The sequence below is a fragment of the Phalacrocorax carbo genome, chromosome 1 (genome assembly GCF_963921805.1).
Source record: "Phalacrocorax carbo chromosome 1, bPhaCar2.1, whole genome shotgun sequence".
In the NCBI taxonomy this organism is placed as follows: Eukaryota; Metazoa; Chordata; class Aves; order Suliformes; family Phalacrocoracidae; genus Phalacrocorax; species Phalacrocorax carbo.
In genome coordinates this window covers 55,773,795-55,791,607 of record NC_087513.1, presented here as the reverse complement: position 1 = coordinate 55,791,607, position 17,813 = coordinate 55,773,795, and the positions used below count along the sequence as shown (strand labels likewise).

General features: G+C 52.9%; 1 protein-coding gene across 2 annotated transcripts; it reads right to left on the bottom strand.

Annotated features, from left to right (window-relative positions):
* Positions 1-22: 22 nt before the first annotated feature.
* PMM1 (phosphomannomutase 1) lies at positions 23-15,944 on the bottom strand. Of its 2 annotated transcripts, none has more exons than XM_064453382.1 (8): positions 15,632-15,944; positions 15,402-15,519; positions 14,394-14,440; positions 14,099-14,190; positions 7,847-7,946; positions 6,970-7,045; positions 3,896-4,011; positions 23-3,086 (listed from the first exon to the last, which is right to left on the bottom strand). In XM_064453382.1, the coding sequence occupies exons 1-8, from the start codon at positions 15,698-15,700 to the stop codon at positions 2,964-2,966; spliced, it is 741 nt and encodes a 246-aa protein (XP_064309452.1). In that variant the 5' UTR covers positions 15,701-15,944; the 3' UTR covers positions 23-2,963. The 2 variants fall into 2 exon arrangements, with proteins under 2 accessions (XP_064309452.1, XP_064309442.1); XM_064453372.1 differs by having other exon boundaries at positions 14,394-14,470; positions 15,632-15,842.
* Between the last annotated feature and the right edge of the window lie 1,869 nt (positions 15,945-17,813).

Genomic DNA, 17,813 nt, shown 5'->3' with positions numbered 1-17,813 from the left:
AGCACACACTGCCTCCAACAGCTGCATGTTGTAGATTTAATATTATATAATTATTTTTTAAATATACATATATATATATGTATTTAAATATATTTCTTATTTAACAGTTGGTATCAGTCAGACAGGACCCACCCAACTTGCACAGATATGGAGCCATGTGGCATGATGGTCCCCAGTGCAGGGTCTGCCAGGTCCACTCACTCTCACACACGTGGGGATAAAACCCCCACTTACGCTGTGAGCACCCACTGGGAGAGAAGCATCATGGCAAAAGCGGGTTAGGGACAGGCGTGCACCATTCCCTACATGTAGGACTCCTACCCTAGTGCTGTGCCTCAACCCTGCCTGCAAAAACACAGGACAGGCAGCTGGGGGTCTTGCTGGCTCGAGCAGGGGGGTCGACCAGATGACCTCCAGAGGTCCCTTCAACTTCAACCCTCTGTGGCTCTAAGACCTGGGGCTGTCCCAGCTACTTCTGACACCATCCTCCTCATCATCCTTCCAGCAGGACAGGATCTCCTGGCAGGAGATGCTCTCAACTACCCCAAGCTTGGTGTAAGATAGAGACAGGAATGGGGAAGGTTCCTGCACTTGATCTTACTCACACACACACACACGAGCTCCTGAGCAGAGGAAGCGATGGCTGGTGCTTCGAAGGTCATCCTGCCTCTGCCCTGCTTGTCCTGCAACTCCCCCCACCCTAAGCAAGGGCCATGCTGCCATCAGGTGCAGCCTTGGACAGACCCTGCCCTTCCCTTCAAATATGCAAGGCATCTCAGCCCCCAGGACCACCATGGTGCCTCATGCCTTCAGGGCCAGGCCCTGCATTTTGCCCACGACCAAGCTCTCTAGAGGTCCTGCTGACTTTGAATAGACTTACGGGAAAAATAAACCCGCAAAACCCACATATAACCTGATCCACAGTGAAACAGAAAGAGGAACCACAAAACAAATGATTCCTCTGTGAAGGTTGCAGTGGAGGGCCAAAACCAGTGGCCTGTGAAAGAGAGTACCTTGCATCCAGGCTTCCCCAACAGGTCCTCTTCTCCCACACAGAAATTTTCTTAGGGTAGAAAGAGGAATTTGTGCATTTGCTGGGGATTTCTGGATGCTGGGCAGACCACTGCGCTCATGCAAATGTGATGCATTACAGACCTGATGTGTTGCACAGATAAGAGGTACAGTCAGGTGGAGGAGACAGCACCCTGCCAGCACTGGTCATGCAGCACCCGTGCTCCTGCAGCCAGGCAGCAGTGCCCAGGTCCACTCAGGACTCTGCCCATGGCAATGTGGGACACCTACCCTGGGTCTAAAAGCACCAACATATCCCGCCTGAGGAACTTGACTCCTTGGTTAAGTGGCAGTAGCCAGCTGAGAAACTTCTCTCTGCAGTCCAGCTGCTAGGTGAGAGATGAAGAGCAACAGCAAGGAAAGTGGGAACAGGGGGAAAAGAGGAGAGAAAGCAAGACCAAGAGATGGGGCAGTGCCATACCAGCAGGGATGTGCTGAGAAAGGCTCCCAGGGAGCAATGTGGGGAGCTTTTGCAGCAACCTCCAGCACCCTCCAGGTCCACAAACACCAGACATGTGCACACTGGGGATCTATAAGCAGGACATCTCCCTGGAGGGGATTCCTGAGCTCCTCTTAAGCACCAAGTTGCGACTAGCATCACTGGTACGGTCACACACCCCAGCATAACAGCCAGGAATAAAGGGGCAACACTGAGGGAGGAGGTCAAAGGCCAAAGGAAAGATGTGGTTTTGCAGCCCATAAAGACCCAGGAGAAGAGAGAAGCAGGATGACATGTGACAGCTGCACTGGAGAACTTGTGTCCCTAAAGGTGACCACATAAACCAAGTGTAGAGGACAAGATGGGGTGGAAAAGCAATCTTGGAGGGCACTGTTGAATGCGTACCTCCATTGGCACTAGAAACAAGGTCTGGCCTCTGTAGGCCCTCTCTGAAAAAGTCTCTGGCAGCATGATGGAAAGCTGGGTGCTGGGAAGGAAGCGGACTCGGTCTGTTATGAAAGCCCTGGGTAAGGTTTTACACTGGCACATGTGTGATGCCTAATGGACATGTGGGTGGGAAGACTGTTGGGAAGCCTTCTGCCCCCAGCAGCTCTGCAGGGTGCTCTGTGCATGCCAGGCACCTGGGATCCTCCAGCCATGCCAGGCAAGGTCTGACTCGACAACTTCTGTGGAACATGGAAAATAAACCCACAGTAGCCATTTCTTCTGTAAGCTAAAGAGAGAATTAGTTTCTTCATGCACCTGAGCAAAGCTCAGAGCAGGAGCAGAATAATTGTAAAACTGTAATTCCCAGGTCACCTGTAGGGACTAGCACGGCGTGGCACCAAGGTGAAGGACATGGTGATCCTCTCCATTAAGGTGCACAAGGTTGCAATGAGCCAGGGTTGCAGCTACCCCTTCCTATCATGGGCTTGGAGCAGACAACTTTCCTGGCCTCTTGCTTTGGAGCAGCTCTGGTGAGAGTGCCTGGGGCCTCAGCAGTCCCATCCTCCCCAGTCAAGGTGCAAGGGGGAGAGAAAGGTGAGATGCGTGTTCCCTTGTGCAGAGGTGTTAAGAGAAACAGACTGAAAAAGAAGAGGAGAGGGAGCACGGGATGGACACAAACACACTCTTGTGACTGGCCCTTTCAAATACTTTCTGACCATGAAAGCATCTGCATCATCACCTACCACGGTCAGGACTGTCAAGAGAGAAGTTTTGCTGGAGGTGAGGAGGGTCTGGTCCCATGAGCCCCAGCCGTAGATGGGGAGTGCTGATGGGCTGCTCAGCGAAGGCCCCCTCCTGCACAACCACCCATACTCACATGTTACCTTTCAACCAGCTCTGGAAAGTGGGTTTTTTTGGTCTACCCTGAGCAGATTCCTCAAATGAAGGTGCTTTTCCTGGCAGGAGGAGAGGGTGGGGCCAGGGCAGGGCTGCAGTAACCTGGCAGTCAGCATTCATTTGCTCTCTCTGGAAAGAAGATTTCACGGCATCGCTGGACCGTATCCTGAGGGGACTGGACACTGTGTCCCACAGTGCGGGGATCGTCATAAATTTCGTAATCGTTCCCTCCCTGCAAGGGAATAGAAAATAGGGAAAACATTAGCAGGGTCTCAACAGAGCATCCTCATCCATGAATCCGCATCTTGCTCCATCCTGTGAGGAGCTGCGGTAGGAGCCAGTGGTTCCAGCCAGCTGGGAAGGGGCTGCCAGCGCTTTGCTGGCCCAGAGAGGCAGAAGAGGCTGGGCTGGGATCCCTGTTCCCTCCCTCCTGTCTCCCCTCTTCAGTGCAAGGGGAGGAGCATAGAAAGGATGGGGAAGGTCCTAGACCAGCAAAGCTTGTCCAGGAGCTTGGGGTTAACACATGCCCTGCCTGTGGAGGGGCTAGCAGAAGGTGGGGTGGGCACAGCTGCGGGGCAGAGGTTGACATCGTCTGGAAAGAGCCGAGTGGATGGTCAAGCTGGTCTACAGCAGTAAGGTAGCATCAACCTCCACCACTCTAAAGGCAAGGCAAAGCTGTTCCTGCTGTTGAAAAGCCCTCTCCTTAGTGCTGGGGGCTCATGTTTGGGTCCTGTGGGCTGCAGGAGTGGCTGCCCCCGTCCCGAGGGTGCTGGGGGAGGACAGCGATGCTGAAGTGGGCCTGCTTCCCAGCACAGTGAATCCAGGGTGATTTCCCCATGATCCAGTGGGCCTGCTGCCATCATGAACCCACCGCAAACACACACTGCACTGGAGAAATCTCTCCCCCTCATGCCACTAGAGGTCTGTGTTGGCCACTAGCAGGACCCAGGCCATGGGACCTGTGATGGAGCAGCTCCATGCAGCCTTGACAGGCCAAAGGAGGGAAGGCAGCTGTGTGTGGGGCAAGCGGGGCATACTCACAGGGGTCGTCTCATTCCCAAAGAAGTGGATGGTGTCAAATCTCTCGTCGTCAAGCACATTGAGACAGTAGCGCTTGTCCCAGCCCTCTGGGAAGACGTCAAAGCTGATCATGCCACCTGTCAGCAGAATGGAAGGCATCGGGCAACATTGGTGAGAGCCGGCAGGGTGTCCCCCTGCCACGGGACAGGCAGGAGGAGGGCAGAGGACTCCACGTGTGCAGGGAACCCCCCTGCAAACAGCAGCCAGGCACCAGCTCTGCCTTGATGTGCCTCTCCAGCATATTGTTAGGACAGTGGCAGATGCTGTTCCTATGACAACAGGCTGGAATGACATCAGTATTGTTGTGGTGACATCAGCATGCTCCCCTGACTGCAGGCAGGCAGGCAAGCAGGAACCAGTGAGCTGCAGGGGGGGATGCATCTATTGGGGGAGATTTGGGGTCATGCCTTGCAGATAGCATCAGCATGTTCTGAGTCCCAGAGGGGGACAATGCCTTCAGAGACTTGCACCACTCTCCCTTCTAGGCTCCTGCGTGAATATTGCTGGCCCTTCTACTACAGCTGCTCTGACTCTTCTTAACCCTACAGGGACTGGGGGATCCCAGCACCATGCACACACAGAGTAAACCGCATGCACTGCACAGCTCAGGGGACCCAGCTGGCTGTGCTGCAGGCCCCAAGCAGGCTCTGCACGCTGATCAGGGACCAAGGACCTTGCCATGGAGGTACCATGAACCTGTCGACATAATCAGGGCATGACCCTGGCCTGTCACCTCTCGCCACAGGAGTCAAGTGCAGGTTGCCAACATCTGGAGGGGCAGCAAGGCAGATGGGGCAAATGATCAGAGGTAAGGGAGCTTTCCCAGAGAGCATGCATGCATGTGCACCTGGACACCCACAGCCACCAAGGGTTAACAAACTTCCTATCCCTTGCTTTTAGACCAGGCAGAGTTTACGCCAGCACTATGCTGCCTTTTGGGGATGCATGGAGACAGCACATTCCCTGTCCTCTTAAGCTGCCCCACTGTGTGAACAGGCTGCAGAGTCAGCCCCTTGTCCCATCACTGGCACAGGTGACATGCTCCTCCCCAAACAAGCCAGCAACTTAGGGCACATTTATGTTTGGGTCTCACTTGGAGCCCAGAGGAATGGGGATTTGAGCTGGGACATGCCTCTCCCTGCCAAATCAGGTCTCCGCTCCTCTTGGTTTCAAGGGCTGACCCCCTGCTTCTCTAGGCAATCTACTGGGCCACCATCAATCCTGGAGTTTCATGCTCTCCTTCTCCATAAATCATAACCCCACCTCTGTTAGGAAGGGAGTAAGTAGACAGGTACCCTCAGGGCATGGTCCCTGCTGCAGGAGAGGTACCAATTTTCCTGAGCTGTTCAAACATGTACATCCTGATGCCATGCTCCTCTCTTTCCTGGTTGGCTGAGGTGTCCCTCTTGGCTGGGGTCCCAAACCAACCCTCCTTGGAGTCTGAGGAGCTGAGGATTGAGCCTGTGTGTCCAGCTCAGGGCAGAGAATCCACTACTGGACAGGATGCACCAGGCAGGGCACTGCAATACAGACAGGAGCAAGTGCCCTACGAGCTCAGGGATGGGGATGCCCCCAGGCTCACAGCAGGAGCCAGCATGAGAGCAGGAGCTAAACTTGGTTGCCTTCATTAAAATCCTTCCTGGTTTTGTATCCAAAGCCATTTACCTGAGAAAAAATGCTGCATTTCACTGTGTTCTGGCCTTTTAAACAGAGCTGGGCAGCAAGAAGGGGCTCCTGATGCCAGCTGGAGAGGGTAGGAAATCAAAGGGAGAAGAGGTGGTGTGGAGGACAGCCAGCACTGTCCCTTGCCTAGGCAGAACATGGGTCTAGGGGGCTGCAGGGAGGACGCAGACCTCTGAGTCTTGCATCCTCCACAGCATGGGATGAGGCACGCAGAACCAGCTTATCACAAGAGCCCTGTTTCTGCGTGTCCCTGTTTTTGGATGCCTGACCTGAGACACCCCACGTTCTCTTTGTGGAGGAGTGGGGGGCTGCAGCTCCCTTTGTCTTTATGCTTTTACACAACGAGCTCTTCATGGCGGCTTCCCAAAGTCAGAGGAGAAAGGCCCATTGTTCTGCTCTCATCCTCTGTGCCTGCGGGGACATGGCAGCAGGACCTTGTCTTTCTCTGCTGTGATAAACAGTGTGTGTCAGTGCTGCAGGCAGCACAGGATGCCCCTAGTAGGACACTGAAGGTACGGGGAGGTTCTCAGGAGGAAAACCCTTGGAGAACCAGAGGGCCAGATCCTCCCTACTCACCCATGCTGGGTGCAAGAGTGGGGGGTCACCTGCCACCTCCCAGCCTTGTCACCCCCTTTCCCTTTAGCTAGGCTGCCACATGGCACCTTCTTATCTCACACATACCCATCTGCTCTGCAGGGGATCTTCTTTCAGCATCAGCTCCACCACTTACACACCCTCATTCTCCTCCCCATCCTGGCCAGACCCCCAGGATTGCTCAAGCCCCTCCTTCGGTTCCTCATCTTTGGTAAGATGGCTGTAAGAGCCACCCCAAGAAGTGGCCCTGCAAAAGTCCATGGCATGGAGCTGCAAACTCATTGCCTCTCAGCAGCTCTAACTCCAGGAAGAAAGATGTTTCCCTTGTAGCCAACCCTCCCAAGAAAACCCCAGAGCTGAGACATGCATGAGGCTCCTGTTTCATTCCTAGAGAGGCATCCACGTGCCTGGGGTTCTGCTGGCCACCCTGCTGATGATGCTTGAGCCAGAACAGGAGTGGGTTCTGCAGAGCTAACTGAAATTAAAGCAGGAATAATGTCATGGGACAGAAACCTGCCTGGCTGGCTGATTCCCAGGGAGGCAAATATACAGCATGGTTTATTCCCTGCTGTCGCCCTGCCATGGATGAGAATGTGATGCCCCTGCGGCGGTTCTCCAGGACTAGAAGCTCCCTGTGCTCTTCCTGGGGTCTCCAGGCCCCAGAAAGAATAGCCAGCATTCCTGCTCCCTTTCCCAGCATTTTATGGGAAACACGATAAAGAGGCTAAGGCAAAGCCAGGGAAACCCCCTCCACTCACCTCGAGAGAAACGCAGACCTTTGCCAGCAAACTCCCTCTGCAAGGCTGCCACAAACTTCTCCCGGATCCGCTCTTTCTGTGGAGGAGAATGAGGAAAGGGAAGGAAAGAGGGTTTGAATAATTAGATGTTGACAGTCTACCAGATCCACCGTAAGCTGCCTGCTGGGCAACTCTGGCTTACTGCTCTGCTCCCTTCCCACCTGCCCTGAGCCCCAGTGTAATGCCATTTAGCCAGCTTTCACCAGTCCTGCCCAGTACCTGTGTAAAAGGCCACCAGCTCAGGGTGGCTCCAGCAGGGCTGGGGAAAGCAGATCCCAGCCCTTCCTTGGCAATGAAATGCAACTGCTTTGGTCTCCCAGAAGCCCAGTTCATAACCCAAAGTTTCCAGCTTTGCTTAAAAAGTCTTTTAAAGTCTTACTGACCCCTCAACCCCAAGAAAGCTCCAGTAGGCAGAAACTGCTGTGAGCATGGGCCAACCCCTCCAGAGATCTGCCCAGCAGATCCACCATGGTCCTCCCAGTCTGGAAGGCCCATTAGTTCCAGCTCTGTTGGGGCTGGGAGAGTGGGAGAGAGAAGACAGCTGCTGGGCCATCTTTGGTTACTGTAAATGAGGAAACACCCTGTTAAATAAGTGCCTTATTCACTGGGGCTCTCACACGGCACAAGGAATCCTACTGGCTACTCCATTGCATTAGTGCTCCCCAATGAAGTAAAATCCCTCCATTCATCTGTGTCTCTTCTTAGGTTTTCTGACCCCCAGTCCTGTCTCCACCTTGCTGCATATGTTGGCCTGATACACAGCTTGGAGCTGGGCTCCTCTCTCCTCAGGGTGGGGGGGAGCAGGTAAGACCTGAGATTTGCAGTGGTGCCTGTCTACCTTGTCCAGCTCGGAGAACTCGATTCTCTCCTCTGGCGTGCAGCTCCGTCCGATGGGGGAGATGTTCAGCATCCCATTGCGAAACTCAATGAAGGTTCCTCTGTGGATGAGCAAGGGCTTAAGGTTACTGGGGCAGGCAGAGAAAAACAGACCTGTCCAGGGGAATGACTGCTTGGTGAGGCATGCACTCTGCAGGGACAAGCAGGAGGAGAGAAGCCATGCCCACTCATGAATGCTTCACGTCAGGCAGAGACCAGGCATCGACAACTCTGCTTAAGGTCTCCAAGGGGCTCATAGTTTTATAAAAATAGACTGTAAGAGAAGAGGAATAAACAGTTACTGTGTTCCCTAGGGACAGGGTGAAGGCAAGGCGCTTAGGTGAAATGATAGGAAACATTTTCTAATATTGTAACAAACTGCAAGGACACAGCCATTGCCTGGACTGGACCAACCACCTGATGAGACTGTGGCATCTCCACCCCTGGAGGCTTTTGAGAAATGTTGGGTGGGTTAGGTGAAGCTGGCAGTACCTTGGGGCAGTGGGATAGAACAGGTTGGTGTAACTCACTGCTGCTGTCCGGCAGCAGGCTGATGAGCAATCAGGACCTTCTTGTGGGACACAAAGCAGGTAGGACCCGCAGTGCCTTTGTATCTCCTGTTTGTCCCCTGCACCTTTGACTACAGCTCTTATCTAAGCTTGCACAGAATCACAGAATGGTAGGGGTTGGAAGGGACCTCTGGAGATCATCTTGTCCAGCCCCCCTGCTTGAGAAGGCACGCCTAGAGCAGGGGGCACAGGACCATGTCCAGGTGGGTTTTGAATGTCTCCAGGGAAGGAGACTCCACATTTCTCTGGGCAGCCTGTTCCACTGCTCTGTCACCCTCACAGGAAAGAAGTTTTTCCTCATGTTTAGGTAGAACTTCCTGTGTTCCAACTTGTATCCATTGCCCCTTTTCCTGTCACTGGGCACCACTGAAAAGAGTCTAGTCCCATCATCCTGACATCCACCCTTTAGATATTTATAGGTATTGATGAAATCCCCCTGCAGTCTTCTCTTCTCCAGGCTGAACAAACCCAAGTCTCTCAGCCTTTCCTCATAAGAGAGATGCTCCAGTCCCCTGATCATCTTCATAGCTCTCCGCTGGACTCTCCCCAGTAGTTCCCTGTCTTTCTTGAACTGGGGAGCCCAGAAGTGGACACAGTACTCCAGATGTCGCCTCACTAGGGCAGAATAGAGAGGGAGGATAAGATCCCTCGACCTGTCGGCCACGCTCCTTTTAACGCACAACAGGAGACGGTTAGCTTTCTTGGCCACAAGGGCACATTGCTGGGTCATGATCAACTTGCTGTCCACCAGCACTCCAAGGTCCTTCTTAGTGGAGCCACTTTCCAGCAGGTCAACCCCCAACCTGTACTGGTGCATGGGGTTTTTCCTGCCCAGGTGCAGGACCTTACACTTGCTTTTGTTGAATTTCATTAGGTTCCCCTTGGCTTAGCTCTCCAGCCTGTCCATGTGTGTTGCACAGTCTTCTGGCTTATCAGCCACTCCTCCCAGTTTTGTATCATCAGCTAACTTTCTGAGGGTACGCTCCGTCCCTTCATCCAGGTAATTGATGAATATGTTGAACAGGACTGGACCCAGCACAGACCCCTGGGGAACACTGCTAGTTACAGGCCTCCAACCAGACTCTGCCCCATCGATCACAGCCCTCTGGGCTCTGTCATTCAGCCAGTTCTCAACCCACATCACTGTCCTCTCATCTAAACCACACTTCCTTAGCTTGTCTTTGAAGATGCTATGGGAGACAGTGTCAAAAGCCCTGCTCAAGTCGAGGTAAAAAATATCCACTGCTCTACCTTCATCTACCCAGCCAGTCACACCATCATAGAAGGCTATCAGGTTGGTCAAGCATGATCTCCCCTTACTGAATCCATGTTGACTACTTCTGATACCCTTCTTTTCCTCTACATGCCTGGCAACGACCTCCAGAATGAACTGTTCCATCACCTTGCCGGGGATGGTGGTGAGGCTGACTGGCCTATAGTTTCCTGGGTCTTCCTCCTTTTCCTTTTTGAAGACTGGAGTGACATTGGCTACCCTCCAGTCCTTGGGCACCTCTCCTCTCCTACATGACCTTTCAAAGATGATGGAGAGTGCCTTAGCAACAGCATGCACCAGCTCCCTCAGCACTGTGCGTGCCCCCATCAGGGCCCATGGATTTGTGAGGATCCAGTTTGCCTGAATGATCTCTAACCCAATCCTCCTCAACCAAGGGGAAGTCTTCCTTTCTCCAGATTTTCTCTCTCACCTCTGGGGGCTGGGATGCCTGAAGGCCAGCCTTAGCAGTAAAGACTGAAGCAAAGAAGGCATTCGGTAACTCTGCCTTCTGTGCATCCTGTGTCACCAGGGCACCCACCTCATTCAGCAGTGGGCCCACAGTTTCCCCAGCCTTTCTTTCACTATTGATGTATTTAAAGAAGCCCTTCTTGTTATCTTTGACATCTCTTGCCAGATTTAGTTCCAAGTGGGCCTTGGCCTTCCTTGTTGCATCTCTGCATACCCTGACAACGTTCCTATATTCCTCCCAAGTGGCCAGTCCCTTTTCCACATACTGTAAACATCCTTCTTCCATTTGAGCTTTTCTAGAAGCTCTTTGCTCATCCATGCAGGTCTCTTGACTCCTTTACTGGACTTCTTCCTCACAGGGATGCACCAATCTTGAGCTTGGTGGAAGTGGTACTGAATATTGACCAGCTGTCTTGGACCCCCTACCTTCTAGAGCCCTAACCCATGGGATTCCTCCAAGCAGGTCTTTGAAGAGGCCAAAGGTAGTTCTGCTGAAGTCCAGGGTTATAATCGTACTTGTCCCCCTGCTTCTACCATGCAGGATCCTGAACGCCACCATCTCATGGTCACTGCAGCCAAGGCTACCCCCCAACCCTCACACCCTCAACCAGACCTTCTTTGTTAGTATAAGGTCCAGCAGCACATCTCATCTTGTTGGCTTCTCCACAACCTGTGTCAAAAAGTTATCCTCGATGTTCTGCAGGAACCTCCTAGGTTGCACGTGCCTCGCTGTGTTGCTTTTCCAGCAGATAGCAGGGTGGTTGAAGTCCCCCATGAGAACCAGGGCCTGTGATAGTGAGGCTACTTCCAGCTCTCTGCAGAAGGCCTCGTCGACTTCCTCTTCCTGATCAGGTTGCCTGTAGCAAATGCCCAGAATAGTGTCACCCATATTTGCCTGCCCCTTAGTTTTTACCCACAAGCTCTCAACTTGTTCTTCCTCCACCCCTAGGGAGAGCTCGATACATTCCAGTTGCTCCCTCACATAAAAAGCAACTCCCCTGCCTCACCTTGCTGGCCTGTCTTTCCTAAAAAGCCTGTAGCCATCCATGACAGCATTCCAGTCATGTGAGCTATCCTACCACGTCTCTGTAATTGCAGTCAGATCATGGCCTTGCAAACGTACACAGATCCCTAGTTCCTCCTGTTTATTCCCCATGCTGCATGTGTTGGTGTACAGACATTTCAGAGAGGTAACTGAGCACAGAGGTTTCCCTGGAGGGGTGCATGAGGATCCACTACAGCCATACACACCCTTAAGATGGTTGGTCTGATTGTCATCTTGTGAGGCAGCTAAGGCACCTTTTCTGCTGCTCTGGTTGGCCTGGCTTATTCCTCCATTGGATGTGTTGGCATTAGCACTGCCACTTTGGACCCCAACCCCCGAGTCCTTCAGTTTAATGCCCACTTCACCAAGTTGGCCAGCCTGCCCAAAGATTCCCTTGCCCCTTCTAGGCAGGTGGATTCCATACCTCCCTAACAGGCTGTGGTTGCTGGGGAAAGTCCCATTGTCATAAAAGCCAAAACCCTTGCAATGGCACCAGCCACGTAGCCAAGGGTTGATTTGCATTATTCATCTATTACTGGCTTCCCATTTTTCTCCAACTAGTAAAATGGAGAAGAAGATGACTTAGGCACCAATATTTTTCACTTGCTCCCCCAGGGCTTTATAGTCTTCCTTGGTTCTGCCCAGGCTCTGGCTTATAGCATTATTTGTGCCCACATGAAAGAGTAACAGCAGATAGTAATTTGTGCTCTTGACAAGTTGTGGCACGCTCTCAGCAGTGTCTCAGATCATAGCTCCCGGAAGGGAGCAAACCTCTCGTGACTCCCTGTCAGGTCAGCAGATGGATGCCTCAGTGCCTTTTAACAGACAGTCACCCACTATAAGCACTCATCTCTTCTTTTTATGGTATCCACTCTGTGCTGCTGGTACAGTTGCACCATGCAGACCTTGCTTGTGAGTGTCTACCAGCTGTTAAAGCTTCATATCTGTTGTTGGTAGTGTTGCTGGAGGGTGGAGACTGAAGCAGACCCCTGCTTTTGTGGGTCACAAGGGTCCAAGGTGCCTCCTACTCAGCGGTGTCTGCTACAGGGATGTGATTCTGAAACCACCTATCCACTTCTGCCTCGTCTCTGCTAATAATGTGCAGCCTTTTAGCTGTTTCCTGCACCTCGGCCACCTGAAGGGTGGACGGACAGGACCCAGTTCCTGCTTGCCACCCTCACCTTACACTGGGATCACTATTCTGCCATTTGCTTGGTGGGCCGGTTCAAAGCACTAAGGCAGCAGAAAACTGCTCCCTCCTTTTCTTTTTGCTATGAACCCAGCCAGTTCTGTTTGCTTATCACCTTGGAAGAGCTCACTAAGGTGTCAGACAGGTACGAGCACTGGTGGGGCAGAAGAACAGGGGATGGCAGCATTGCCAATTTGAAAATAGATTGAAACTCTTGTGGAAACCTAGCTGGAGCAGGAAGATCCACTTCCCTGTCCAGCTGAGGACCCCTGAGCTCATTAACCATGTGATGTTCTTCCCAGCCCTGCCCACTGTTTCTTTGCGATAAAGTGCTTACTACTCTGAGTCTGTGGGAAAAACTCTCCACCTCCTGTCTCATAACACAGTGAAGAACATCATGGGGAATGGACACACAGGCAGCCCTGCCTGCAGCCTGGGAGCAGCACCTCTGCAGCACCAAGGGTTTGGTGGCTTATGCCCCAGGCCATCACTCAGGAGATGTGGGTTAAAGTCCTCGCTTTGCTAGAAATCCCATAAGCCTAAATCCACAGAGACACTTGGGAGCTGAAACTTCACCAGGATGTTGGGCAACCAGACAGCAATGAGGCAACCGAACAGCCTTGAGTGTTCTGGGTCCAAGCCCACGCTTTCGGGGACATGTTCAGCCAGCAGTCCTGTCACAAGGAGCCACCCTGGCCCCTTTCACCAGTCCTTGTATTGCCACAGGGTGACTCACATCAGGCGACTAATGTGGATCACAGTTTAGCAACTTTTACAAGCTTAATTTTGACCAGACAGCTCGCCTGCTTGGGTTCACCATCCAAACACAAGGGGAGAGCAGGAACAAACCAGCAGGGACGAGGCGAGGGCAGAGCCGCTGCTCTCAACAGTGTTGCAGGTTCACACTGGCTTCAGGCATTTGTGAAACTGTGCTCTGAGGGGTGGTTTAACACTGCACCCAGGCTGGTTTAACTGCAGGCTGCCTCTGAAAGAGGTCCTCCTGCTCGTTCCTTCCACCTTCATGCCATCTGTTCCCTCCCTCTCCTTTCTGTGGTAACAGGGCAAGCTGATCCAATGGAAAACTACTCTCTTCTTTCCTGGCAGTGGCCTAGTCTTCCTTCAGAGGAGGTGTACCAACTCAACTCACCCTGTGGCTGCTGGATCTCATGGTGGGAAGCAGACAGGAACACGCAATCGGGCAGAGCAGGGCCAGCCCTGTTACCAGTGGTGCAAAGCAACACTGGGTCAGAAACAGTATGAAACTGTGTGCTCAGGCACTGGACCTCCCGTCTTAAGAGCCATTGTTTGTCTGGAAACTCATACGACCAATGATGCCTGATGCCCTGACCAGTAACAAGCTGGTACCATTGTCCTAAATGAGATGCATGCAGTGGCTGTACCCTGCTTCCCAGGGAAGAAAACCGAGGGGCAAAAGAGCATTATGCTAAAAAACAGTGCAGACTCCAATGGAAAAAATGACTCTACTCCATTATTTGCCCTTAGTGCCCAGCTCGGTGGGACAGTGATCCTACACAGGGCCTCTAGATGCTAAGACAAAACCTGGAGCAAGAGAAGCTTATTAACTCAGCTGTTCTTAGGAGAGCTCTGGAGACAAGAACTCCCAAGAAATCAGCGATATGACTGCCATTTGCATGGGCTTGGGCCGTTACCGTTTCTTGGGCAGCTTCAGCAGCGCCATGTAGTTGAGACAGAAGTTGATCAGATCTTGCAGCAGCTCTTCCCCCAAGTGGTCCTGGATGGCCTGCAGGAGGAAAAGGGGGAATGAGAAAGATGCTTGACCTCCCGTGAAGCCCACCCGAGAACATGACCTGGTGGAGTGGGACAGTCAGATCTGGCATTTGGGGAGAACAGAAGAGGCTGCCCATCTGCCTGGGGCTAGGTGCTGCTCCCCACATGCAGGGCATGGGGAAGGAGAGCCATGGCTGCAAGGGGAGCTGGACCTACCTGCTTGGAGACCAGCTGCCCATTCTTGTATTGCACTGTGCCATTCTCTGCAAAGACGTAGTCAAATTTATCGATGACTGAGAGGGAAGGAAACAAAAGAGGAAACATGAATACTGCCAGAAAAAGGGGCCAAAAGGACTGGGCTTAGGACAGACTGAGCCACCCTCCCAGTTCCTTACTACCGTGCATTCCACATCTCCCATACTCCGCAAAGGGCCACTGACCCTCCCCACTCTCTGCAAAGTGGGTGAGGAGATTATCTTCTGCTCACAGGTGGGGAGCTGACGCATGCAGGGGGAAACAACCTGACCGAGGTCACAGGCTGAATCAGTGGAGGGACAAAGATAAGGGCTCCAAAACGTCAGGCTTTCAACCACGTGTGTGTTACTCTGCTCTTTATCCTCTTTATCCTATCCTCTCCTCCCCTCCCCTCCCCACTGCCAGGGTGCTGGGGTGATGCAGTTACTGGTTATCTAACTCCAGCCCCTCCTGCAACCCAGACACACAGCACTGCCCACTCAGCAATCAGCCTCAGCCAGGAATTTCTCAGCCTCCCTCCGCTAATGAGGCAAAGCTCGGAGCCCAGCCATACTTGGCATCCATGCCGGAGAAGGAAAACAAGGTGGAGGCAGTGGTGGCTGTCCCCTCGCCCTCCCACTCCCTCCTCTACCCCATGTCCCCGTTTGAACACAATGAGGAACCCTCCAGAGACCCCACCATGGAGCAGCAGGGAGGCAAAATTTGCAAGGGGCTCCTGCCTGCTGTGGCGGGGGGGGGGGGTGGGGGGGGGGCGGGGAGGGGGGAGCTGTCAGAGCTCAGATGAAGCCCATACAAACCCGGCACCGGAGCTGGCAGCATGGGCTGGAGCATCCCTGCCTGCCTTCCGCAGGGGGAGAAGGAGCCGAGTGGCGTTTCCCGCCTGGGCACGGCCAGTTGCCCCAAGGGCAGGCTTGGGGTCAGATTTAGGATGCAGGTGACCCCCAGGGGACCTCGTCAGGCACATCTCACCTTCGTCCCCATCTCCCAGCTGCTCGGCTATCTTGGCGTAGTCAGAGCCTCCCACCACACCGATGTGCACCCTCTCCCGCAGCTCCCGCAGGAATGCGTCCACCTCCGGCTCGATTTTCTGGAGGGGAAGCAGCGGGTCAGGCCGCAGCCAGCAGGACAAGTTCCGCCATGCTGATCTCACACACACACCCCACACCCCCCCAAACCTCAATGCCCCCATGCCTTCCTACCTGCCGAGCCGGCGTCAGGGTCCCATCCACGTCGAAGAGGCACAGCACCCGACCCCGTGCTGCCGCCATCCCCGCCGCCAACCCGGCCTCTGCGAGCGGGAGGCGGGACTGCACTGAGCCGGCGATGGCGGCCGCACCGCCCTACCCAGGCTGCCACCGCATGGGTGTGTGGTGGCTGCCCGGGGAGGCCGGCGTGGCCATGGAGGGCCCCTCTGCCAACCCATCATCCGTACCCCCATTTCTCCGAAGGCCCCTCCAATGATGCCTTAACGTGCAGGTCTTGAACGGCTTCTCTGCTTCACCTCTTTCATTAAATCCTTTCTTTCGAAGGACCTTGGAGTTTGGTGGGGGGGTCTTCATGTTTGCTGTTATTACTGTAGTGCCCACCTGCGTTTAGGGGCTGGGGGTCTGGGTTGAACTACCTGGTAAGCTCAGCTCCCCTAGGGGTTTCTGTGTCCTAAGGGAGGGGACCGGAGCAGCGAGCATTCACCTGTCAGTCCCTGTGCCTCACCTTCCGTTTCTAATAGGATGCTGTTAATAGCTACTATTTTCACTGGAGAAGTGCAGATTTCAGCCTCCACCTCTCTGCACAAACCCAAATCTATTTCTTGCAGTAACTTTTGCTTTGACCTGCTTAGCAGTTACCCCACTAGTCATTTAGGATTTAATCAGACCTTCTGGTCAGACCATATTCATACAGCTCCGTATTATTAGAGCTGGCCTCATATGTGATGGTAGACAGCCTGCCTAGCTGCCATCTCCTACAATAATTCCTGAATTATTTTCTGACATCAAAAACAACGTATGTGGAACATTCAAAGCTTTTTGCTCAGCAGTTAACTTCCCTTCTCTCCCTGGGCGGTGCACAGTGCCAACCTGGACCTAGGTTGGAACCGGAGGGAGATTATTTTTACAGTCTGATTGTTTTTTCACAGTATTATTTGCTTCCAGGTCATTGTGCAACCCCTTTTCCTAGTTCTCCACTAGATTCCTCTCAAAATGAAGCATTCAGGTGACTTCACAGATGCTGGTTTTTGCTCATGGTTTTGAGTTTTCCTGCTCCCACTTAATGAAAGGGGGGATGTACAGAAACAACGTTAATAATTTACCTCTGTGCCATGGCCTTGGACAAGGTTTACCAAAACATCCTCAGCTACTTGTTGAGGGAGGCATTCATCGTGTCCACGGGTTAATGCCACCAGGATAGCTATTTCCACACTGTTTCTGTGAGTTGCCTCCATTACATAGTGAGTCAGGCAGTCTGGGATGGGTATTACATGTGGTATTTGCCCTGTCATTGAGGTTCCTAGAAAATCACAGCTGAATTTTTAGTTCAGTTTAGGGTTATGCTCATTTATAGGGCTTGTCTAGGTGTGATAACATATATCCCTCATCAGTTAATGTGTGGACGCTATGAATACTTCAAAGCGTGTCTACCATGGCATGCTGAAGAGTGAGTAGAGATGCCTTCATGGATTCACGTTGCTTGACCACCAGAAGCCAAAGAGCTGCTCTCCCAAGCAGCAGAGCTGTAAGCTGATGCTGAGGACTGTCAAAAGCCAGCCAGATACACTGTGAACTCCTGGAGGTTCAGGAATGCAAGCCTTTATTTTTCATAAGCCACAACATGGTACAAGGACGAGACTTCCCACTTTGGGGTGGAAAAGGCGTGGTTAGGAAAACCTGTAAGCTCACTGCTGTTGCAACCCTGGCGTTGCAGAGGCACTCGGTTCTTGCTGTGGCCCAAGCTGCCCTACAGTCTTGTCTCCTGGCAACTCCTACCTGCAGCTTTCTTGTCTGGGAGAGACCTTCCTCCTCGCCTCTTGCATTGACATTACTCCGGACATCCCAAAAGCAGGAGCTGCTCTCCCCGGGCTCAGGTGCATCCCTGTGCTGCAAGGCAGCAGTGCCACCTTGGGGCACTTCCCAGAAATGGGAAGTCTGCTAAAATACTGGTCAGTGTTCACATTTTTGTGCTCCTACAGTGCCGTCAGGTTTATGCTACCAGGAGAGCTTTCCAAAACTTGAACTACCTGCTGTCTTTTCTCCAGCTTGTCACGCTGCTTTAGGAACTCTTAAAGTCAAACCGCCTCTCCCAGCTCCCCGACTACGATTTAGTATCGGCTGGTGAGGACTTGTGCCATCTTGTTTTCCCTGAGTGTAGGAATCTGCCTTTTGGTGA